The sequence below is a fragment of the Monocercomonoides exilis genome (assembly GCF_001643675.1).
Source record: "Monocercomonoides exilis strain PA203 chromosome Unknown scaffold59-495361, whole genome shotgun sequence".
NCBI classification, from domain to species: domain Eukaryota; phylum Preaxostyla; order Oxymonadida; family Polymastigidae; genus Monocercomonoides; species Monocercomonoides exilis.
The window spans coordinates 459,090-481,198 of NW_027150604.1; the positions used below are offsets into that span (position 1 = coordinate 459,090).

The window sequence follows — 22,109 nt, forward strand, 5'->3', positions numbered from 1 at the left end:
TTTCGAATGAAAAATTAAAAACAAAAATTTTTGATCTTTTTTTATCTTTTTATCAAAAATTTTTGTTTTTAATTTTTCATTCGAAAGACTTAATGTTGGACAAAAAAAGTCACTGGTTGCATCAAAATGCCAAACGCTTTCACATATATAAAAGTGGAAGAGCATTTCAAAAGAAAATGTCAAGTGTGCGGGTTTATGCACAAGTGCGGGTTTATGCACATACTATTAAATAACTAATTGAGGAAGTAAAAAACAAATAAATCAAATAAAAAAGAAACAGTGTATAATGATATGAAAGCTTAAAACCTCCTTCAAAAAATATTCGATGGAAAAGCAGCAAGTCAATGATCTTAACAAAATTATAATAATCCTCGATCTTTTTGAAAAACATGAAATATTGAAAAAAAAAATACTGAATAAGGAAATTAAAACATTTAAAACATTTCTGGTTATTTTTTATTAATCACAGGCTTGCGTAAAGCTAAAAGCATGACAAAAAAGAAAAGGGTCGTGATAAAGAAAAAAGGTCAAGATAAAATTATAGCCATATAATATCTTACTCAATTTAAGGTTTTAATGCAATTTTTTCATGCTTTCATAACAAAGGGATTGTTAATAACTTTAACAACTTCAATTTTTTCTTGGAGTGAAAAAATTGTGAAAAATAACTGATGTGCTTTTCGTTGCAGTATGCCATATATTTTTTGAGTATATATATGCTAATGAATGTTTCGTAAAAAAAAAAAGAACTTGAAAAATTCTGCGTGCAAAGAAAGAATCCAACAAGAATCAACCATATTTATTTTAGTGATATAACTCTTTCACTTTGTTAACGTTTGCTTTAATAAATTTTATTTCATCTCTTCAATATGTCATTTGCTATCCTCACATTAACAACACCTCACCCAAAATATTATTCCATAAAAATTTGAAAAATAATCTTGTTATTTTTTTTAAACAGATATTACAACAATAAAAAGTAACTAAACTAATTGTAAAATATTTTAAATTATAAAAACTGAGATTGAGCAACTTTTGTCAGACGAACACATCTCATTCATAATAGAAATTGTATTCAGGCTTAACTTTCTATTTAAGAATAAGTCTGTAAAATTTGAATTTTCATTGCTTTTATAACATTTCACATAACTCGTTGTGACGGAAGCAACAACAATAAATCCCTCTTCCAAACATCAAAACGATGCAAAGCAATTGCACACAATCTATTCCTCAGATTGCGAAGCCAAATGCAAAATATCTCCAGTCCACATTCAAGTTTATCGCTAAATTCTAACGTAACAAGCTCCGAAAAAACACTCCTTAAAATTATACACGACATCCATCTCATTGTCGACCTTATTAAAATCCTAAGTTCTCTCAATGCAAAATATTCTGCTAATTTCCCATCAAAACAATAGAGAAAAGAAATAGATTGTAATCTTTCTAACGGATATTTTCGTATATTTTTGAAGCATAGTCCGATAGGAGACCGCTTTGTAACCATGGTATTATTGTTTGAAGCAGTCAACATTCCATATTTATTAACACAGTTAGCATTTACACAAAATGATGTAGGTACGAAGTCGATATCCTCCTTGCATCCATTTAAAGAAAAATTCATTAATCCAAATGAGCAGCGTTGCCCAATATGTAACTTATGTGAATATGTAGATTTCTCTTTGCCAGAAAAGACTTTTTCACTTTCGGTGGTATCAGACCTTTTCACACTTTTATCTGATTTCAACAGTTCTTCTTTTTCTTGCAATGTCTTTTCAATATCTTCATCAATATTAAGCACTTTCTCATTCAAATATACGGGCATCCACATTGAATTATCCGTTGGATCATTTTCGTCATCTTCAATGAAATTAATTTTTATATTCTTTCTTATTGCGTTTGTTCGAATGACACGTTGAAAAGAATTGTGATGAGTTAACGGTTTTTCAGATTTTTTGATTACTCGAATGAATGGAGTTATTGCATTTTGAAACTTCTCGTTTTTGGCATTGATAGATGTTTCATCACTTTTCAGTTTCTTTTCAGTTTTATTTAAAGAAATCTCAGAAAGATATCTCATTTCCCTTTTTCCACTATGATTCACTTCTTCTTTTTCATTCTCTTTGAATAAACAATTTTCCTTCAAAGAATCTTCTTTTTTATTTTGCTTTTCTTTTTCTCTATCTTCTTCCACTTCTTTTTCTTTTTCTTTTTCTTTTTCTTTGACTTTATCTTTTTCATTGTCTTTCTTTCCCTTGTCATTTATTTTTTCCATCTCGATTTCTTTTTCTTTTTCTTTTTCTTTTTCTTTTTCTTTTTCTTTTTCCCTTTCCCTTTCTTTTCTTTTCTCAATTCTCCTCAACCTGTCTCTTTCTCTTCTTCGTTCTTTTTTTAATCTCTCTTTATCTTTTTTTGATAGCTTTTTATCTTTAAGTGCTTCTTCAATTTGACTACTCCGAATAAGTGCTTTCTCCTCTTTGCTTTTTAGTAGTTCTTTTTTCCCTTTGTCTAATGACTCTGACTTCTCTTTCAGATTGTTATTTCTTTCATCTTTCTTACTAAGGTCGCGTTGTCTTCGATATGAAAATGCTGACGAATTCAATTGTTTCATATACTCTTTAAAAAAACGCTCACTTTCTTCTTTCTTCTTCCTTTGCTCATGAAGAAAATACGAAAATGGAGACGATGTTTCTGTTATTCTATTCTTCGCTACTGGCTTTTGAGTTGCTATCGGCTTGCTCGAATTAGTTTTCTTCACTTCCAAATCATCCTCAATATTTGATTGTGAAGACGAAATCTGTGCATTTTCAAGCTTATTTCCTTGCTTTTCTTCATCATCTTTTCCATGTTTGCTAGTTTGAGATCGGGTCAATAGATTCTCTTTTTGGAGCCTCTCCACATTTCTCGTAATTATTCGCGAATTGCTCTGTTGAGAATTGTCCTCTTTTGGTTGTTCTTCTTGTATTTTTCTCTCTTCATTAATTTTAGCTTCAGAAGGTGCTTCAATTGATTGTTCTTCTTTACTCGTGCCTGATGATAATTCTTTTTTTTCTTCTTCCATCTTCTTCAACTTCATTATTCTTCGCTTTTCTCTTTTCATTTCAAAATCTTTTTGCCTTTTCAAACGGAGTGCATTGTCTCTTTCTTTTTGGTACCTTCTCTTTTGCTCTCTTTTTATTGCTGTTTCAATTGCCTTCTCAACTTCAGCCGTTCCAGAAAGCGGCCGAATTTTCACAAACGAATTCCATTCATCCAATGCTCGTTCATTTTTAGAAGAAAAACGTAACGAAGGCAAAAATAACTTCTCTCCATCATCTTCACCATCATCAACATCTTCTTCACCACTGCCTGTAAACATATCTGGGGGTTGGTTGGTAGTCGTAGAGACAGATCGTGTTATATGCTTTTTCGGAGTATCTTTTGAATCTTTGGGACCAGATTTTTCTTCTTCATTGAAATCCATTTGAATTTCCAATTTTTTTGATTTTATGTTTGAGATAATAATAGATGAAGACGAAGCAGACGAAATCTGAGTCGATGATTTCAATTTTGGAATGGAAATTGATAACATGTAATCAAACGACAATGTAGAAGCCAATTTTTTAGCATCAAGCAAATTGATTGAATACATTCCTGGCTGTTTCGTTGTAAATGGCAGAGTCGTAGCAAAATATGGACAAAGTGACAAAACAGATTTAAACGAAGTTTGAACAGGAAGAATTTCATTCAAGGTAATACGGCACGATGGCGGCTGCAAATTACTATTTCCCATCATAACAGAAATAGAGAAGTCTTGCGGTTGGCTGATTGACAAATCTCCATCGACAGACAGCGTTGAAAGAGGTATCGATGATGGAATTTCAGCAAGTTGCGTTTTTTCAAAGAAAGGCTTGGTTTCCGTATCATCAAATGGCAAGCTAGAAAGTTGTGTTTGATTTCCAGAGGAACTTGCAGAACTTGAAGTCGAAGATAAAGTCGAAGATGCTCCAAAAAGTGAAGGGCTCTTTGTCAACTGTGATTCTGATGAAGATGGAGCATCCACTCTGTTAATTGTTGTAATGTATCCACTCGCGACAAACACTGGCTTAGTATCAAATCTAACCCAAAACACTGGATCACCAACTCGTAATTGTGAGTCTATGCTGGAAACTTGGATCGATAATGGAATATCAAACTGGCAATAAAACGGGTAATTCGACGTTTGTGATGAATCAATAGAAGAAGAAGGCTTCTCGCTGGATGGCGACTGTTGAATGGAATCTGCAGATTTTTCGATCGAAGAGCGAGAAAGAATCGAAAAAGGTGATCGAGATGGTGATTTCTTTGATCGATGAGTTTCCTTCTGAATTGCTTGATTTAGCATCGCAGTAAGTTGGCTAAAGTTGAACGCTGACGGAGGTATTAAAAATAACCAAATTTTCGGTTGATATCGTTTCGAGTACTTTTTATATGTCTTGCTCTTAACTTGCGGAGACCGACTTTGAACGACAGCTTCTGGGGGCTCAATGCTTTTGCTTGTTGAAGAAGATCTAGTAATATATTTCGATTTTGGCTCCGGAAGAACTTCTTCACTTTTTATCACCTTGACAGTCTTCATCTCTGGCGATTTTTCAGGTTTTTCTACAACTTTAACTTCCTTAATCTTTTTGGACTCTTTTTCTTTCCCTTTCTCTTTCCCTTTCTCTTTTTCTTTCTCTTTCTCTTTCTCTTTCTCTTTCTCTTTCTCTTTCTCTTTCTCTTTCTCTTTCTCTTTCTCTTTTTCTTTCTCTTTTTCCCTTTCCTTTGCCTTTTCTTTCTCTTTCTCTTTTTCTTTTTCCTTTGCCCTTTCCTTTTCCTTTTCCTTTTCTTTTTCCTTTCCTTTTCCTCTTTCTTTTTCCACGTTTTTCTCTTTAATTTCAGCAGGTGAAAAGTGGAAGTTGCTTGCACCGACTTGAGGTGAACTTGAAAAATCTTGTTTCAACCACATCATAACTTCCTCTTCGTTACTAAGCTTCCTGCTCTTGTGCCGTTTTTTCAGAAGAACAGATTCAATCATCCACCCTGGAAGAGTGAAAAACTCTGGAAGAAGATGCAACTTCCTTGGATCAACTGTCGGCAACGAGAAATGTGCAGAGCTTTCTGAACGCTTACTTGCAGAAGCAGAATGTTTTGAGAATGAAAATGCTTTTGTGATTGAAGATGATGACTTTGATGATGAACGCAATTTCCCTGTTTTCACTGGTATTTGAGTTATCTCTTCATCTTTATTCAGCAATTCGATGATGCCAGTATTTATATATTTGTCTTTAAACCCAGGAACAGGAGATTTTATGATGTTAAAATTAACTTGCTCTTCTTTTTCTTTCTTATGCGTCTCTGGCTTTTTTGGCTCTGGTCGTACAGGCTTTCTCAGAAATAGTGTTGGACGTCGCTGTTTTCTGAAGTATGATTCATTATCATAACTTTTCGGATGAGTCAACTTTGTGCGAAGACCAAAATGCTCAGCTGCAGCTGAAGAGACTCTCACAGTTTCAACAGAAGACGAAGGAGAAGACAAAGAAGTATCAGATGAAGAGGAAGATGAGCCAGAAGAATTTGTAAAGTATTTTGATGAAGTATACATCGAAGGCAACTGCAAAGATTCAAGTTCAGTATTTCTTTTAATAGCTGATCTTGTTTGAATGGGAGAAGAAGAAGAGTGGCGAGTTTTTACTTCTGACACAAATTTCTTCTTTGGCGTATTTCGCTCCTTCAAAGTTTTGCCGTTTGTTTCAACACTTTTAGCAATGGATTCATTTGAAGAAGAATCTTCATTGTTTGCTGTTGCATTGTTCGAAGTTTCTGGTAATATGTTTTCTGTCCGAGGTTCGTCTTTGGTCCGCTGTAACGATTCTTCCTCTGATTTGATATTTTCATTCCCATCTGAAATCATTGCAACTGTTGACAATAAGTTCAAATCTTCCTCTTTTCTGGAACTTAACGGTGTTGATACAGCAGATAGATCAGATGATTCAGGAAAAGAAGAAGCAGGCAAAGAAGAGTCAGGCTCAGATTTAAGAACAGATGGTGATTGGTTTTGGGCAACTGACTGCTTTTCATCGGCTGATGTATCTTGTGTTGAATTTGAAGAATTTGAAGAATTTGAAGAACTTGAATTTGGTGAACTCGTTTTCAAGTTTGATTTTGTGACTTGTGATGCAGATTTTGGAGAAGTGAAATAGTGATCTAACGAAAGCTGCTTTTGCTTTGGCGTGTGGAATTTGTCTGGGGTCGAGTGAAGAGGCGAAGAGGAAAGAGACGACATTGAAGTTCCCATTTGCCTCGAAGGTGAAGGAGTCGAGGAAATTGAAGAAATAGCAGATGAATGAGATGGCGACTCAGTCATTGAACGACGAGTGCTTGTCAATTTTTTTTCTTTTATTGTTTTGCTTTTCTGTGTTTTCTGGGAAGTGGGCTTTGTTTGAGTTATTTTTGAAGGAAGTTCATTTGATTCTACGATTGGTGTTGAATTTTGAGTTGTTGCATCTTCAATCTCCATTTTTCCAGTGGTTTCCGTTGCTTCAAATAAAGGTTTAACTTCTTGTTCTTTCACTTCTTGTTCCTTTTCATCTGCAACTTTGTTTTTTTTCTGTTCTTTTCGGCTGTCCAAAAATTCATCAATCAAATCACAAATCATCTTTCGTTTCAATTTGTAATTATTTCGATTCGACAAACGAGTAGAAAAAATATCACTGCAATTCTTGTTGTCAAATTTATTGGATAAAGAAAACTTGTTATTTAACTGTTGCATTCTATTGATTCCATTCGAAGATTGCTTAATATATGAAATTCCTTGTGGCATGTGCTCAAAAAGCAATTTGCTGTTTGCTACTAATTGATCGGAATAAGACGGAAAAGAATTCACAGAACTTAAATGAGGTTTATGACTTTTAGTTACGGGAAAAAATGAACTTGCTGTAATAGAATGAATCACTGGATGAAATTGAGGTGAATCAGCAATCGAATCAATATATGAATCAGAATTTTCGTTTCCGATTGGAATAATCTGTGAATTACTTTCATCAAAAGTCCTTTGATTCATGCTTTTGTCAACGAGAACTAGTGGATTGCTGAAATTGACAGTCAAAGGAATTATTCTGGAAGCAGCCACATCTTGCAAAGATGACGAGCCAATAAAACTGGATACCTGCGATGACGTAGTGAATGAATGTCGAAAAGGAGAACTTGCCTTCGGGGAAACTGATGAATGATCCAAATATGAAGCAGAAAAATCAGTGCTTTTTTTAATGGTGCTTGCAGAAGGCGTAGGTTGTATTGAATCTGATGACGGGGAAGGTGTCAGAAAGGGTGAATACGTACTAGAATCAGTGCTACTATTTGGAGTGTTTGTATCAGATGGTGAATGAGAAGGCGATAAAAACATTGAATTTTCACAGCTCGCCGATGAAAAAGAAGAATTGGATTGAGATGAAGGTAATGGAACATTTGAGATAGAAAAGGCTGCAGGTGATGATGCAACCAATGAATTATTTCGAACTGGCGTTGTCAATGGTGATTGAACATAATTGCATGATGAAGGAACAGAAGGCATAGACAATTGACTTTCAGATGTGTCTTTGGTTTGCTTAATATCCATAGAAGTTGCACTATCATTGCACGCTTTTTGATCAGTGAAAGAAATTGGCTCAAATGGCAATTCAGCAGCAGCATTGTTATCAATTGTGTCTGATCTCATGTTGTTATCTTGTTCCATTCTTTTGTACACATTTGCCATTTCTTCCACACAGGTAAGTGCGCGATTCAAGCAAGAGTCGAACAGTGCATCACATTGTGCAGCAAATGCAACATCAAACTGGGTGCAGTTGCAAAATGGCTGCAAAAACCTATTGAGAATGTTCAGAACGTCAGCTGGCACGTTAAAAGAGAAAGGAGATGGCTGAGCAGGTTTCTTTGTTTTGGTTTTGGTTTTTGTTTTTGAGCGAAGAGGAGAAATATGCGAAATTGTGGATGTTTTGCTGTGTTGGTTTGTGGATGAGTTTGAGGTAAACTTTAAAGGAGAAGATTTGAAAAATGATAGATTTTGTCTGTTTGATGTTGAACTTTTCATTTCAGAAACAAGTTTTGAAATGTGCTTTTGAGATACAAGATGAGGATTAACCAATGAAATCAGAAGGTCTTGTGGAATAGAAGAGAAAAAATTTGGTTGCTTTTCTGGTTTTTCAAGCGATAAAACAATATTGTGATTTAGCACTACGGGACGAGAAGGAGTGATAACAGAAGATTGGAATGGCGTAACATTACACGAGTATAGGAGAGGAGGATTAAGTTGGAACTGCTGTAATGAATATTGAGAAAAATCATTATTTTGATTTGATTTTCCGAACAACGAGATGTTTGATGGTGAATAACCATGAGAATTGATTTCAGATCTGATATTTTGATTGCTGTTACTCCTTCCTGTTGATGAAATAGATTGTGCCTTTTGAGAAATGACTTTGTGATTAGAAATAGAACCCTTGCGTGGAGGTCTCCCCCTCTTTTTGTGTAAAATGGGTTGAGAAGTGGATTTTTTGATCAATTCCTTTTTCAATTTGGCTTTTATCTGAGTGGCTGATGTGTTGTGTGGAAGGAGATATTTTCCTTTGATTGATGACGGTTGCAATCGAAGAAGGCGCTTTCCGTTTATTGAGTTATTATTTGAGGGCAAAGAAGATTGAGAATTTGCCTCTACTGTTTTTGCGTCTTGTTCAGTCTCGTTTCTTGGCTCATTGATAGAATACAATTCTTCTATTTCATCATCTTTCATATCAACAGTTTGGTTCTCCGTTGTTTCTTCTTCTGATTGAACACTTTGTAATTCATCAACATCATTTTCTCGGTTGTCTGCAACTGATTCAGCAACACAAATGATTGTCTGCTGAGACGAGTCTTTCTCCATTTTTGAATCACGATCCTGCTGCGGTGATGACTTTGGTGTAATAGAAAGCAGTTGGTAAGGCAGTTGAGATGCTGCAGGTGTAATAATTTGCGTGAATGTTAGTGTGGAAATAGGAGAAGCGTCATTTGCCGTAAGAGCAGTTGGCGCAGTTGTCAAATCAGGAACACATGCACTCGATTCATTTGTTTCATGTGTTGCTTGCTCTGAAAGTAATGCATTGTCGTCATCCATAATGTCACCTTCAGATTCATCGGAAGCGTTATTTGAGGAACTTGCTGACATTTTAGTCTGAAGATCCACATTATCTTCATCGCTAATCTTGTCACTTTGTGTAACATTTTTATCACTCTGATTGATTTCTTCATTTTCAAGTTCATCAGATCTCATTTGCTGTGAAAGGATTGACTTTTCTGGATCAAATTTCGATAAATCAGTAATTTCATTTGTTTCGTTCATTGGACTTGCGCTAACATCTTCTTCATTTAAACTGTCTTCACCTTTCATTTCTGTTGTTTCTGTATCCTTCTCATCTTCCAAGCTTATTGCATTCCAATCATTCTTCGCCTCATTGCTTTCCATCAAAAGCTCTGTTTTCAGCAAGCTGATGAGATACTCACCTTCCCGCTCCTTCTTTGACTTCTTCCCAGAAAATTGCGAAGTCGGATTGATTGAGATTTTTGAAGTCAAAGCCAAAGATTTCACACACTTCGAATACAACCTCCTGTTTTCAGCTGAATTGTCACTTGCAATAAGAGATTTCATCTCTTCAACTTCAAACGGAGAGAAAGTGAGAATTCGTGGTGTGTTGGCATTTGATGATTGCTGTGGGCTCAGCTTTACGATTGCTGGTTGCGGAATATTAGTTTGAACTATAAGCTCTTCTGATGGTTTTTCCTCCTTTTTGCTATCCACGTACCTTCTCAATTTATTGTTTTGATAGGAATCCGAGGAAATTGACGATGTGAACGAAGAAGACTCTGTGAGAAATCGGATTTCTTTGTTTAATTGCTTCTTCTTTGGGTGCGGACGCTGACTTGTTGCAGATTCAGGTACATCGACACTTAAACTACTTTTGTCATCACTCTTAAAAATAGTCATTCCGTTGCTTGACTTATCAGATAAAGTTTCATCTTCATTTTTATCTGATTGTTCTATATTCTCTTCATTCACAAGAATCAATTCATTTGAATTGTTTTCAGTGCCTGCAAAAGAAACTTCTTGCGCTTTATCTTCAATTACTGTTTCAACTGAATTCTTCATCCGAACCATCTCAGCAAACTTTTCATCAGACAACTGCGAATGAAAGTCCAAATGTGTCATAAACATCACAAAAAGCAACTGAACAGCTCTCGTTTTGAGAGAATGTCTCGACATAAAGCGCATTCCATTCAGCGAATGAGAAAATCGTAAGACGTCAATTAGCCGTTTGATGATAAATTCTTCAGTCAGAGTGAGATATGGCGATGAAGGAGTTGACAAGAAGAACAGATGGCGGGGCTTTGACGACGAAGAGGAGTGTGAAGAATGAGAAGCATCAACCTCAGAACTACCAGCAGGCATTTGCATTCCATCAGATGAATTATAAGCTTCTCTTGTTTTACCAGCCAATGCATCATTTTCTTTCTTATTTTTCTTTTTATTGTTAAGCTCTTTTGGCGTTGACTGGAGTGATCCATAATACTCTGCCATTAACTTGTCTATTCTGACTTCTGTTCCTTTCAGAACATTCACACTCACTCCACTCTCCAAATACATTCTCATTTCGCCTGGCTTAAACAAACAAGCAAGCTTCTTCAGACTCTTCTGGTACAGATCTTGCTCAGTGGGCTTCTTCAATGAACTTATGAGCTTTTTGCTGGCATCCTTCAGTTCTTCTGTCTCCTCTATCACAAATGGCAGAAGAACAGAAGGGTCTTTCACAAGCAGAGAGTCTGGGGAGTAGATGAGAAAGTCAGCTGTCACAGAATAAGGAGAGGCTACTGACATTAAGGGAGAAGGCGAATAGGCACTTGAACGACGCTGGCTCTTCGGTGCAAACGAGCGAGAAGAAGGGGACTTGGGAGATTTAATCGACGAAAATGAATGATTGTTTGAAGTGTTTCGTGACTGTGTTGTTGAAGTGGCAGGGAAATGATGTGGCTGACGAGAAGAAAGAGAAGATGGTGAATTGAAGGCTGACGAAGACGAAGAAAGAGGTTCTGAGAAATAGGAAGAAAGAACTTTCGAAGATGGGACATACTGAGGGCATTCAAAGACAACATTAGGAGCAGAACAGAGAAGAAATTGATGGATGAGAGTGCTTGGCAACAGAGTCTGCTTAAGCTTAGTTGGAGATGAAGAAAGCGATACCAGCGAAGAAGAAGAAGAAGAAGATGAAGAGGAAGCTGTAGCAGAACCTTTTTTGGATGGCAGATATAATTTAGATGCTCCTAATGTTTGTGTCAGATAGACAAATGGATTGATTGCGAAGAATGAAATGTCTTCTTCAGCGTGAGGGAATCTGTCAACAAACGAAAGAGGAGACAAGAATGAGGGAGCTGGTGTGGGTGAAGGTAATGGCACTGGAGAAGGAGTGGGCGAAGTCATGGAATAGATGTCGATGGGCTGAGGAAGAGGAGAAGATGACATGCCAGGAAACAAAGAGGAGTGAAATGCAGATGAAGACAATGGAGTGCTGAATGAAGGGGTGGAAAAGGCGTCTGAAGAATATGGCAGCAAAGAAACAGGAGTTGCAGGTGGAATGGATGATGATGATGATGATGATGATAACAAAGGCAGTGGTGTGCTTATTTCTGATGGATGCATTCGCAGATCAGAACTGTCGCTGTGAAGGCATATGTTGTGTTGAGTGAATGAACCTGAAGGTGGGCGATAGGCAGAGAGATTTGCTGGAGTCGCTATTGGAGCAGATGAATTCTGAAGAGAAGCAGAAAATGGATTAGATGTGGCTGACGAAGGCTGATTACGTGGTGTGTATGGTACGTTTGAAGATGAGCCTTCAGAAGAGAAAAGAGAAGTCAATTGCTCTGTGATAGTCTCAAAATCGATGGTGAATGGTAAAGTTTTTGGAGGAGATAAAAGAGAAGAAGAATAATAAAGCAAAGGAAAAAGATCAGATTTCGTAGGCATTTGAGAAGTAGAAGAAGAAGAATTAGATGAGGCAGAAGCAGAAACAGAAACAGAAGCAGAAGTAGAAGCAGAAGAAGAGACAGATGAATGCCCAGCTGCAGCAAGCAAAGGATGATTGGAGTAAACAGAAGGAATACGAGAAAGTGTCAGCCTTAAAGTGGGCGGTGCATTTGGATAAGGAAAAGTTATTTTTTCAGGAACAGAAAAAATGTTTGAGGGGATGTTTATTGAGACATCTTGTGTTGAATCATAAAGAGTGCTCTTCAATGCTTCTTTCATTCGATTAAATGTCAATTTGAGAGGTGACTGGGACTCATACAAAACAGATTTGTTGGCACTCTGCTTTAAACTTTTTGAAGATTCATTTGAAGAAGCAATACTTCCAAAGAGAGAATTTTGCTGATCAGAAGACTGCAAAAGCGAAGAAGAAGTCGGCACATCTGAAGATGATGCGGAATTGTGGATTTCATCTGATTCTTCCTCAACATCCATAGCATCAGCACTTTTAACACTCGGTTTGTCGTCTGGCTCCATTTTATCAGAACTCAGGTTATCGTCTTTTGATTCGACAATCTTATCATTTCGCAGCAAAGCACACAATCCAGATGATTCTATGCACTTTAATGAAGTCTCATCAGACTCTTCATTATCCTTTTCATTTTTATCTTTGCCCGCATCACAAATTGCCAGATGTTTTGAATGAACTGGGCTGAAAAATCGCTGAGATAGCAAAAGGGCAAAAGGTGTTGTGTGAGAGCGAAGAGAAGGAAGAAGCAATTCAGAAGCCAATAAAAGAAACGGAAACGAAAGAGAACGAAATGAAGGAGAAAGGCGTGCAGATGCATATGATATGACAGCAGGAGAAAGAGGAGGCCTTTGTGATATGAAGATCTGATGAGTGAAATGACACTGAGAAGAGGAAGAGGAAGAGGAAGAGGAAGAGGAAGAAGAAGCTGAGGCTGTGGCTGATGAAATGGAATATGAAGGTATATGTGGAAGAGAAGTGATATGATCATTGTCTGCAAGGGACAATTTCTTAAAGCTTTCATCAGAACAATTTGAAGTGGTTGATTTTTCGGGTTCGCTGTTGCCATTATTGCTTGTATCAGCCGTGGAATCAGAAAGTTCTGACGAAAAACTTTCACTCGATGCTGCTTGCTCGCACAAAGGGCACAGAAATGAGAAGTGTGTTTCTTCAGAATTGGAAATAGATGAATAAAGAGACTTTTCTGACTCAGAGTCAGTTAAATCGCAGGATTCATCATAGAGAAATGGTTTGAGTGTGTTGATCCAATTGACATTGCAAGCATTGCAATCAACAGAAGATGAAGAAGTTGAGCTTTTTGCAGATGTCATTTCAGGCATTGACGAAGAGGATTCCAAAGAAGAAGAAGAAGACGACGATGATGATGAAGAGGAACTAGAAGGAGAAGGAGAAAGAGGATCAGGAGAAAGACTGTTTGGTGAAAGTGGATGATCACTCAGAGTTGAAGAGAAGAATTCGCAGGCACATCCAAAATGAAATGTTCTTCCACAGCAAGTGCAATGAACAAACGAGTGCGATGGAAGAGGAAGTGAAGATTGGGCAGAAGCAGAAGAGGAAAATGACTGTGTTTGAGTTTCTGTAAATGAAGAAGAAGAAGAAGAAGAGGAAGAAGAAGAAGATGATGTGGAAGAAGAAGGGGACTGTGATGTGTAATGATTTTGAAGTGTATCAAGAGAATGTGATTCTGTTTGTATGGAAGGTGAATGCTCTGTTGATGTGGCTGTTAATGGCTCAAACATCAATTGCATTTGATGGGCTTTACTTTCTGCAGAAGACTTGTCATGCTCCATTTCTTTTTGTTCTGTTCCATTTGGAATTTGAGGGTCTTTAATCTCATCTGATTGAATTTTGTAATCATTTTTCACTAAATGATTGTTGTTTTGTGCATTTGAAGTATTATGTGAAGTGTTATTTGCAGTGAGAAGAGAATGACGATGGCACACAGCACACTTTTGCTGGCATTGACGGTTGAAATAGCACAAATAGGAGCAAAAGAATTGAGTGCTCTCTTCATCAACAGATGAGTTTATAGAAGAGTTAGTCGAATTTGATGTTGAAATAGTCGATTGAGCATTTAACTCATTTAAACAAGAAGATTCACTGTTGAAGCTCGTCTTCCATCTTCTTTTTTGAAAAAAGGATGTTTTTGTGCATTCTTCACACACAATCGACGAGCAATAGGCACAAACTCGATAGCTTCTGCAATTCAGCTGCACTGGCTTGCGTTTTAATGAATGAAAACCTTTCAAAGAAGAAGCAGGAGCGAAGGTTGGTTCTATTGAAGGCAATTCATAAGAAGCATCAAATGCTGATGAATCAGCAGAGGAACCAGAACTTTCCTCGTGTTTTGTGGCATGTTCTGTTGCTTTTGTTTCATTTTGACGAATTCCAAGTTTTGCAGAATGAGCCAGCTTTGGAAAAGTTGGGAAAGAAAATCGATCCATTGATTGTACAATCAGCTTCGTAATGGCGTCACTTTCATCAGCATCTTGCAATTCAGTTTTTTCAAACGAAGATGACTTTGGCGATGGTAAGGATGGTGCAGAAAATGACATGTCATCAGAACTTTCAATGTTTTGAGAAATGTTTGCTGATTCTTCGGTTGGAAGCTTGTCATTGTGCATTTCGGTAGATGTATTTCCAGCTGCACTTTCGCCTGTAAGCACATCGTTTTTTTCTTGTAAAATTGTCATTTTCTCCGATTCCTTATCATCTGGTTCAATAGTAAAGAGAAAATCAGCATATTCTGTATCATAACAATCACTTCCACACATCGAGCATTTGAGTGGAGGAATCACAAGTTCAGAACTTTCTGAAAAATCTGCCCATAACTCTTCAGTAATATTCGAGAAAAATGCCTCTATCTGCTCTTGAGTTTTTTTTCCAAAGAAAAACGGCTCAAGTGTAGATAATGATGGCCAGAAAAGAAGAAATAATTCCATTGCTAAATGAGCTTCTCCAAGGGTCCAATGTGACGTATTCCATTTGAGATTCGATATTGAATCATCTTTTCCAGGTTTAGGTTCTGCCTGAGTAGCTGTTTTCACTGTCTGTGGAGGTCGTGACAACGTTTTGTTTTGAAAATGTGTCATTCCCAACTTTGACGTTCGAGAAAATGAGCGTATAAACAACGGTTGCTGCTTGGGCAATTTTGGTCGTTTGAGGTAACCTCTCTTCCATCTGTGAAGCCAGTTTGGCAAAGGAGGCGGTAAAAATTCTGGTTCCATAATTTGCTTAAATTGGGGTACAGAAACAGAATTTACAACAAGAGATGATTTGGTCGGAAGAATCTGATCCAGTTCTGATGGTACGTTCGCTGTCCATACGGGCTGATCATACAATGATTCCATCTGTCGATTATAACGTCTTAATTGATTGTCATTGAAAAATTGCAAGTTAGCATGTTTCTAACATCAACAAAACATAAATGATTTTATTGCATTTGCAAAAATAAATGTTTTTAAAAATATTTTCAAGAATTCGGATTGAAATAAAAATTGTTATCAAACTTGCTTGACAGTTTCATTATGAAGCTGAGACTGATCATGCTCATCTTTAGCAAGTTGAGAACGTAGTAATAAAAACTGCTGCCACAGTTCTTCTTCTTCTTCTGGCAAATCTATAGCTTCAGAATCATGAATCATGCTATTTAAAAGAACTTTGAAGCGCAGTATGGTTATGATCTGATAAATACCATTATAAACTTATTTATTTTTTGTTTTGCCTGAAACAAATTGAAGAGAAGAAATGGACTCTCCACAAAATGATATTAAAATGTTGGAGAAGCTTGGATATACGGTTTGTTATTTTTTCTGTCGAATTTGTTATTTTTTTTTGGAAATTCTTAAAAGGAATGCAAATTATTAGGTATTTTGTATTTGCAATTTCAAACGTAAATTATAAAATTTTTTAAAATGTGATTTTTATATATTTAAACAGGTTCAGGAAGTTTTGGAAAGTTTGCGCGATGATTTGCACGTCTTTTTTTAAGATAATAATTCATTTTTCAAGCGTATTTCTGGCATATAACGGAGCAATGCAATTACGTGCAGTTAAAGTTCTTCTTCAAAAAGAATTTTCACAAGGAGAGCAAGATGCATCAATTGCTCTTTCACAGTTTTGTCTTATTTTGCAAAAGAAAAAAATATGATTTGGAAAATCTATTTTTAGGACTGTGTGCCCATATATTATTCAGATATATGATATGATCCAGCAAGACAATAAGATTATTCTTGAAATGGAATATGCAAATTCAAAAGTTTGCTTTATAGTAATTTGAGCTTGCTCAATAAAAAAATTTATTATTCCACTTTTATCATGCTTAGTCGCTGGAGCAAATAGTCGAAAAGAAAAAACCGCTGCCAGAGGCGGAAGCAAAAAGATTGATTGTCCAAATTCGTTTGCATTATTATCATTGATTCGTTGAGTTTTAGATTTTAACTTTAAAATTATTGATAAAAAATTACAAAAATCTACTGTTCTTAGTGAAGGGACTTCAAGTCTTTCATAACCTACATCTTATTCACAGGTTTTCCCTTTCCTTTTCATCGAAAAAATTAACTGTTTTATGATTTAATTTTATTTGTTTTGCTTTGTTTGTTTGAATGTGAAAAATCATTTGGATTTTTTATTAAAATGAACACAATGATATTTACACAGAGACATAAAGCCAGATAACATTTTGCTTCATAAGCAATCACCGGAATCTCTTGTTGTTTGTAAAATATCAGATTTTGGCTTGGCAAAGAAATTAATAACAAATCGAATGAAAGACACTCAATGTGGGTATGCATTTACCTAAAAACACCAGCAACATTAAGATTTTTATTAAAACCAAATTATTTGCTTGGTGCTAATAAATTCTTCTTTGCATTCTTTTTATTCTTTTTCTCTTTCTTCGTTTAATGTCATAACCGCACTGCTTACATATTGAATGCATCGCCATTGGAATATCACTCACTGTATTGAACGTGGAACATTACGTTTAACATCAAACACTTTGTTGATGTACATTTAGAACTCCTTTATACATGGTCTGCTTTGTCTTTTCTTTAACACAAAATTATGCCATTATTCGCATTTTCACTTTATCGATAAATGTCTTTTACTTGAAATTTAATTGAACCAAATTACTAAAAAACGAAATTTTAGGCTCCTGAAATTTATGTGGAGGACAAGCAGTTCACAGAAAAAGTAGATGTCTGGGCGACTGGAGTGATTATGTACCAACTTCTGACAGGAAGGCATCCATTTCCTGCCCAGACTCCAGGACAGCTCTTAAAGTGTGGACTTTCTTTTCTTTTCTTTATTTCTTTATTTCTTAATTTCTTTATGTAATACTATTATTACTGACATGATTCTAAATATGTGCACTATCAATGTGACACTTGCTTATTTATCCCTCTTTCCATCAGAATGCTCACCCATTCTCCTCCTCCAATCACTTCTTGTTCTCGTCTGTGCTGGAATTTTGTTTCGGCGCTGCTGAATCGAAATCCCAGTCTCCGTCTAAGCTGCACACGCGCCTTGCAGCACCCCTTTTTAGCCTCAAAATCAATCACCATTCCAACCACAATCAGACAGGAACCCCCCCTCTCTCCTCCCCCTTCTTCCCCTTCTTCTCATCCACCTCCTTCTCCTTCTGCCCCTTCTGCCTCTTCTCCTTCCAACGTGCCTTCTGCTGTTCCTCATCAGCCTCATCTTCGCCCTTCCTCCTCTTCTTCTGAGTCTCGTGTGGGCCATTCTCCCCCTTCTCACTCTCGCCGGGCAGATCCCTTCCCAATTCAAGTGCAAAGGATACAGCCTCAGGTTCAGCCACAGCCTCAGCCTCCAACAAAAGAAAAGCCAGCTGTTGAGCATCCAAAAGTGACTGAACCAACTTTCACCCCTTTTGTTCCCCCTTTTCCTCCTCCGCCTTTCATCAGCCCTGCCTCTTCTCCAACTGCTCATATGCGACCTCCCTCAGCTGCTGGGCGCACCTCGTCACACGAAAAGTCAACTGCCCCAGAATCATCTCATGCTTCTTCTCCACCTCCTCGTCAAAAAGATACCACAGCTCCTGCATTTAAGTATCAGCAGCATCCAACCATTACTGCTGGTGATGCTTCTGCTTCTGCTTCTGCTTCTGCCGCTTCTGATCTTTCTGGCTCAGACCAACCTTCTTCTTCATTCATTCCATCTTCATCAAGATCGTCTGCACTTCCTGCTTATTCTCGCATTCCTTCAGACTCCCACGAGCACGTCACCCCGCTCCAGCGAGGTCAGCTGACGCCTTCTCACTTCTCTCTTCCAGACACACTGACTGCCTCAACCATCCTTCCCACAGATGTGCAGGTGAACGGCTTGGAGTCTGTGCGCCGCCTTATTTCCTTCGCAGCTGACAACGGACTTTACGGCAATGTGCTGGCCATCCTGGCGATGTTTGAGAAGGAGCGTGAATTTCTGCGGGAGGTGAGGAGAGAGCAGATGGAGAGGGAGAGGGAAAGGGAGGAGAAAGAAGAGCAAGAACAGACACGGAAAAGAGAGCAAACGAGGCGTGGTATTTATTCACCTCTCATCCACAACAACATAATTACAAGGCCTAAATCGAACAAAAAAGGAAAAAAGACACACGATTCACACAAACAAGGCGAGGGCAGTTTGGAAGCTGATGGTGAGAAGACAGACGAATTGCAGGCTCCACAAGCACCACAGTACGATTTAACAACTGCAAGTGCGGTTGTGAAAGATATAATGGAGAATGAGCGCAATGCAATGAAAAAGAAAATGCTGCTTGAAATGAAAAGAAAGGCAAGGAAACAGGATGAGTCTTCTCATGTTTTTGGTGTAGGCGACTTGGAAGAAGATTCAGAGGACGACATCATCATTGCGGAAAACGATTTCAGCGATGAAGAAGACGAAGAGGAAAGGGGCAGTGCGAAAGGAGCTGCTTCGAGAGCAGAAGAAGCTGGCGACCAGGACGAGGCCGCTGCTCAGGTGCTGCAGCATCCGCCATTCTTTTTCACTGACGCTGCTGCCAGCCAGTTCATGCTGGATCTTCCAGACAGCAAAAAGGAGGACTATCTGCTGTCGCCTGTCTCTGCACAGTGCATTTGGAGGAACATCCCAAGGACGGTTGATGGCGTGTCATTGATTCTGTACCATGCATCCAGATATGCTCCGTTTTGGAAGTTTAATCTGGACGACAGCAACTTTGCATTCAATTCTGCTGCTGGTTCGGCAACTCTGGTTGACGAGATGGGGAAGCTGAAGATAAACGATAGAGGCGCTGGTGCTAACTCATTCAATAGCTCCGCCTCGACTTCTGCTTCGCTCTGGAGCGATATCGATACGATCAGCGAGTTGGAGTCATTTCCTCTTCTGCAAGTCACAAACCTGTCTGCCGAAGGCACGAAATATTCTTCTTCTTCCTCTTCCTCAACGGCTTCTGCTCTTTTCTCTCGCCGTTTGCTGAATGGAGTTAGCGACGTCGCACGAAAGCGCGCGGCTGTCGTGAAAGAAGGCTGTTTTTTGTTCCTGTTTCTGCTTCAGCTGAAGATTGTGAAAAGAACAGTTTGCTTCATTACAAATGGGAGCAAAGGACGCAGTGCAATAATGATTGCATTGAACAGAGACCTTCTTGCGAAATACGCTCAAAAAGCAATTAAGCTATTCATTATGGCTCTTCAATCATGAAGCCTGATCGGTTGATTGAGACAGACTTGAAAATTCTTCGTTTGGATAAAAGAAAATCAATGATTATTGAGACATGTCATATTTTTGATAATTAATGCAGTTTTGTTTTATCTTTTTTTCATTATTTATTTTCTTTCTATCTTGAAAGCAAATTCTAGGTATTGATAATTAAAATTATTGAGAAATTATCTTTGAAAATTTTTTGTTGATAACTTCATTCATGAAGGAAGAATCAATTAAGTATTTTTTTTTACAAAATTTTGGCTAACATGAAGCGTTTTGCTTTGATTTTTATCCTATTTCTTTAACGAATTTTTGGCTTGAAATGAAGTTGATGAATATTGTTGAAAGTTAATTTTTCTTTTGATCCAAAAAGAAATTGTTGATCATTTGCAAATACACGTAAACAAACATTCACACATATTTTAAAAGAAAAAAATTTAGTGACAGAAAAGAAAGAAAGAAAACTCAGAACCACGTTATCTTCAACATATTTAGAAATGTCTTCAATAATGCAAATGATTGACATTTTCATATGATAAGAAAAGATTCACAAACAGCAATCCATTCAATTTTGTAATAATTCTTTTTTCAAAACATAATATTTTCTTTTCAATAAACAACTTTTTGTGGTTCACATTAGAGTGTTAACATAATCAAATCAAAATCATTATATATGTTTATTTAGCGTAATCAGCGCTTTCAGAAGGCTTTTATGGAAGAACGAACAAGTAAAAAAAGTTGAATAACATAAGATAATTCGTACACGCACGCACACTCTCTCATTAGCACACTCACATACTCACACTCTCAATTTTTCTGTGAAATCATAAAATACCATTTTTAATTTTTTTGATTTCCAGTTATTTTCAATTATATTTTCGTTTCTATTTTGATCAAAATGAGCTCGAATAAATATCATTTTTTCCAAGCACTTTCCGTAAGCCTCTGTATTCTTTTTGAATCTTATGCAAAATATGCTTCATCAAATTATGATTACCTTCCACAATACAAAATTGATGAAAATTTTTTCTTCGAACGTGATAAATTAATGACTCTCGAAAAAAAAATTAACCCTCCAATAGCAATTATTGATTCATCATGCTTTTTAGTGAATTCAACAGCTGATATTATTAATTTAGCTGCCATCCAACAGCAGAACGATTTCACTTTGAGTGTGTCAAAATCAATATGCAAAGTTAACAATTTCAAAATAAAAACGAAGTTTTCTTTCTCGCCATCAATCATTCTTGATAACGGGTGCATTCATCTTTTCAACTTTTCAGAAAGCTCGACTCCAAACTGTTGCTATCGGTTGATGCCTTTCAGACTATTTTTTAACAAAAAACAGTCAAAGGATTCAATAACAGTTCTGTCAAGCCTTTTTTCTTCGGTTATCGTCTCTTCAAAATTTCCGTTGTTTCAACCTTGCATCACCACACAGACAAACTTGCAACAATGTTGTTTTTGGAACATTTCGAATTATGTTGAAAATAAAGATTCTGACCCCACAAAAATAGATTGTGGAAATTGCAAAATTTTCAATTGCTTATTCAACAAAGTTGAAAATGCGAACGATGGATGCATTGTTTATGGAAAAGAAAAGTGTTCAGGAAGTATGGATATTCAAAATACAACATTTTCAAACATCAAAAAAACTGTTCTGACGGAAAGAATCTCATTATCAAGTGATGAACCTTTCTCTGTTGTTGATACAGAATTTCAAAACTGTTATTCAAATGAAGAAAGTGTGAGAGGTGGAGCAATACAATCATCAACAAAAGCAGATATTTTGATTTTTAGATGTTTGTTTTCAAATTGTTTTTGTTCTCAAGGAGTGTGTGGTGCATTAGATTTTGTTGGAAATAGCAAGCATTATGTTAATGAGTCAGACTTTATTAATTGTTGGGCAATGTCTGTTGGTGCTGTGTGTGACGCATTTGGAGCTGAAATGTGCTATAATAATTGTTCTTTTATAAACATTTCTGGAAATGCTGATGGTGGTGCATTTCATCACAGGCGATCGATAAGCCATCCTATTGATCAACTCGATTGCTTTAATCAATTGACTTTTCAAAACTGTTCGTGTAAAAATAACTATTCAGAAAGGGGAAGAGGTGGAGGGCTGTGGATTGGTGAATTGGCTTCTTTGAATATAGTAGATTGCATTTTTATCACATGCGAAACAAACGGAACAGGTGGAGCAATCAGTATATCGCATTATCTATTCAATGACACTGAAAATCCTATAATATCATTATCGTTTTGCTTTTTCTCTAACTGTCACTCCACTAACATCACTGGAGGTCATGATATATCTATTCAAGAGTCATGGTCAAGTGGATT

General features: G+C 36.9%; 2 protein-coding genes across 2 annotated transcripts; one reads left to right on the forward strand and one right to left on the reverse strand.

Moving 5' to 3' along the window:
- Window positions 1-701: 701 nt before the first annotated feature.
- On the reverse strand, window positions 702-15,733 carry MONOS_14151fu14152 (uncharacterized protein; the record flags this gene model as incomplete). Its single annotated transcript, XM_067866931.1, has 2 exons — window positions 702-15,439; window positions 15,599-15,733. 2 exons carry the CDS (start codon window positions 15,731-15,733, stop codon window positions 1,142-1,144), a joined length of 14,433 nt encoding a protein of 4,810 aa, XP_067719815.1. The 3' UTR covers window positions 702-1,141.
- Window positions 15,734-17,119: 1,386 nt separating this feature from the next.
- Window positions 17,120-20,051, forward strand: MONOS_14150 (putative Protein kinase domain; the record flags this gene model as incomplete). Its single annotated transcript, XM_067866930.1, has 4 exons — window positions 17,120-17,122; window positions 17,241-17,371; window positions 17,504-19,862; window positions 19,922-20,051. 3 exons carry the CDS (start codon window positions 17,120-17,122, stop codon window positions 19,761-19,763), a joined length of 2,394 nt encoding a protein of 797 aa, XP_067719816.1. The 3' UTR covers window positions 19,764-19,862; window positions 19,922-20,051.
- Between the last annotated feature and the right edge of the window lie 2,058 nt (window positions 20,052-22,109).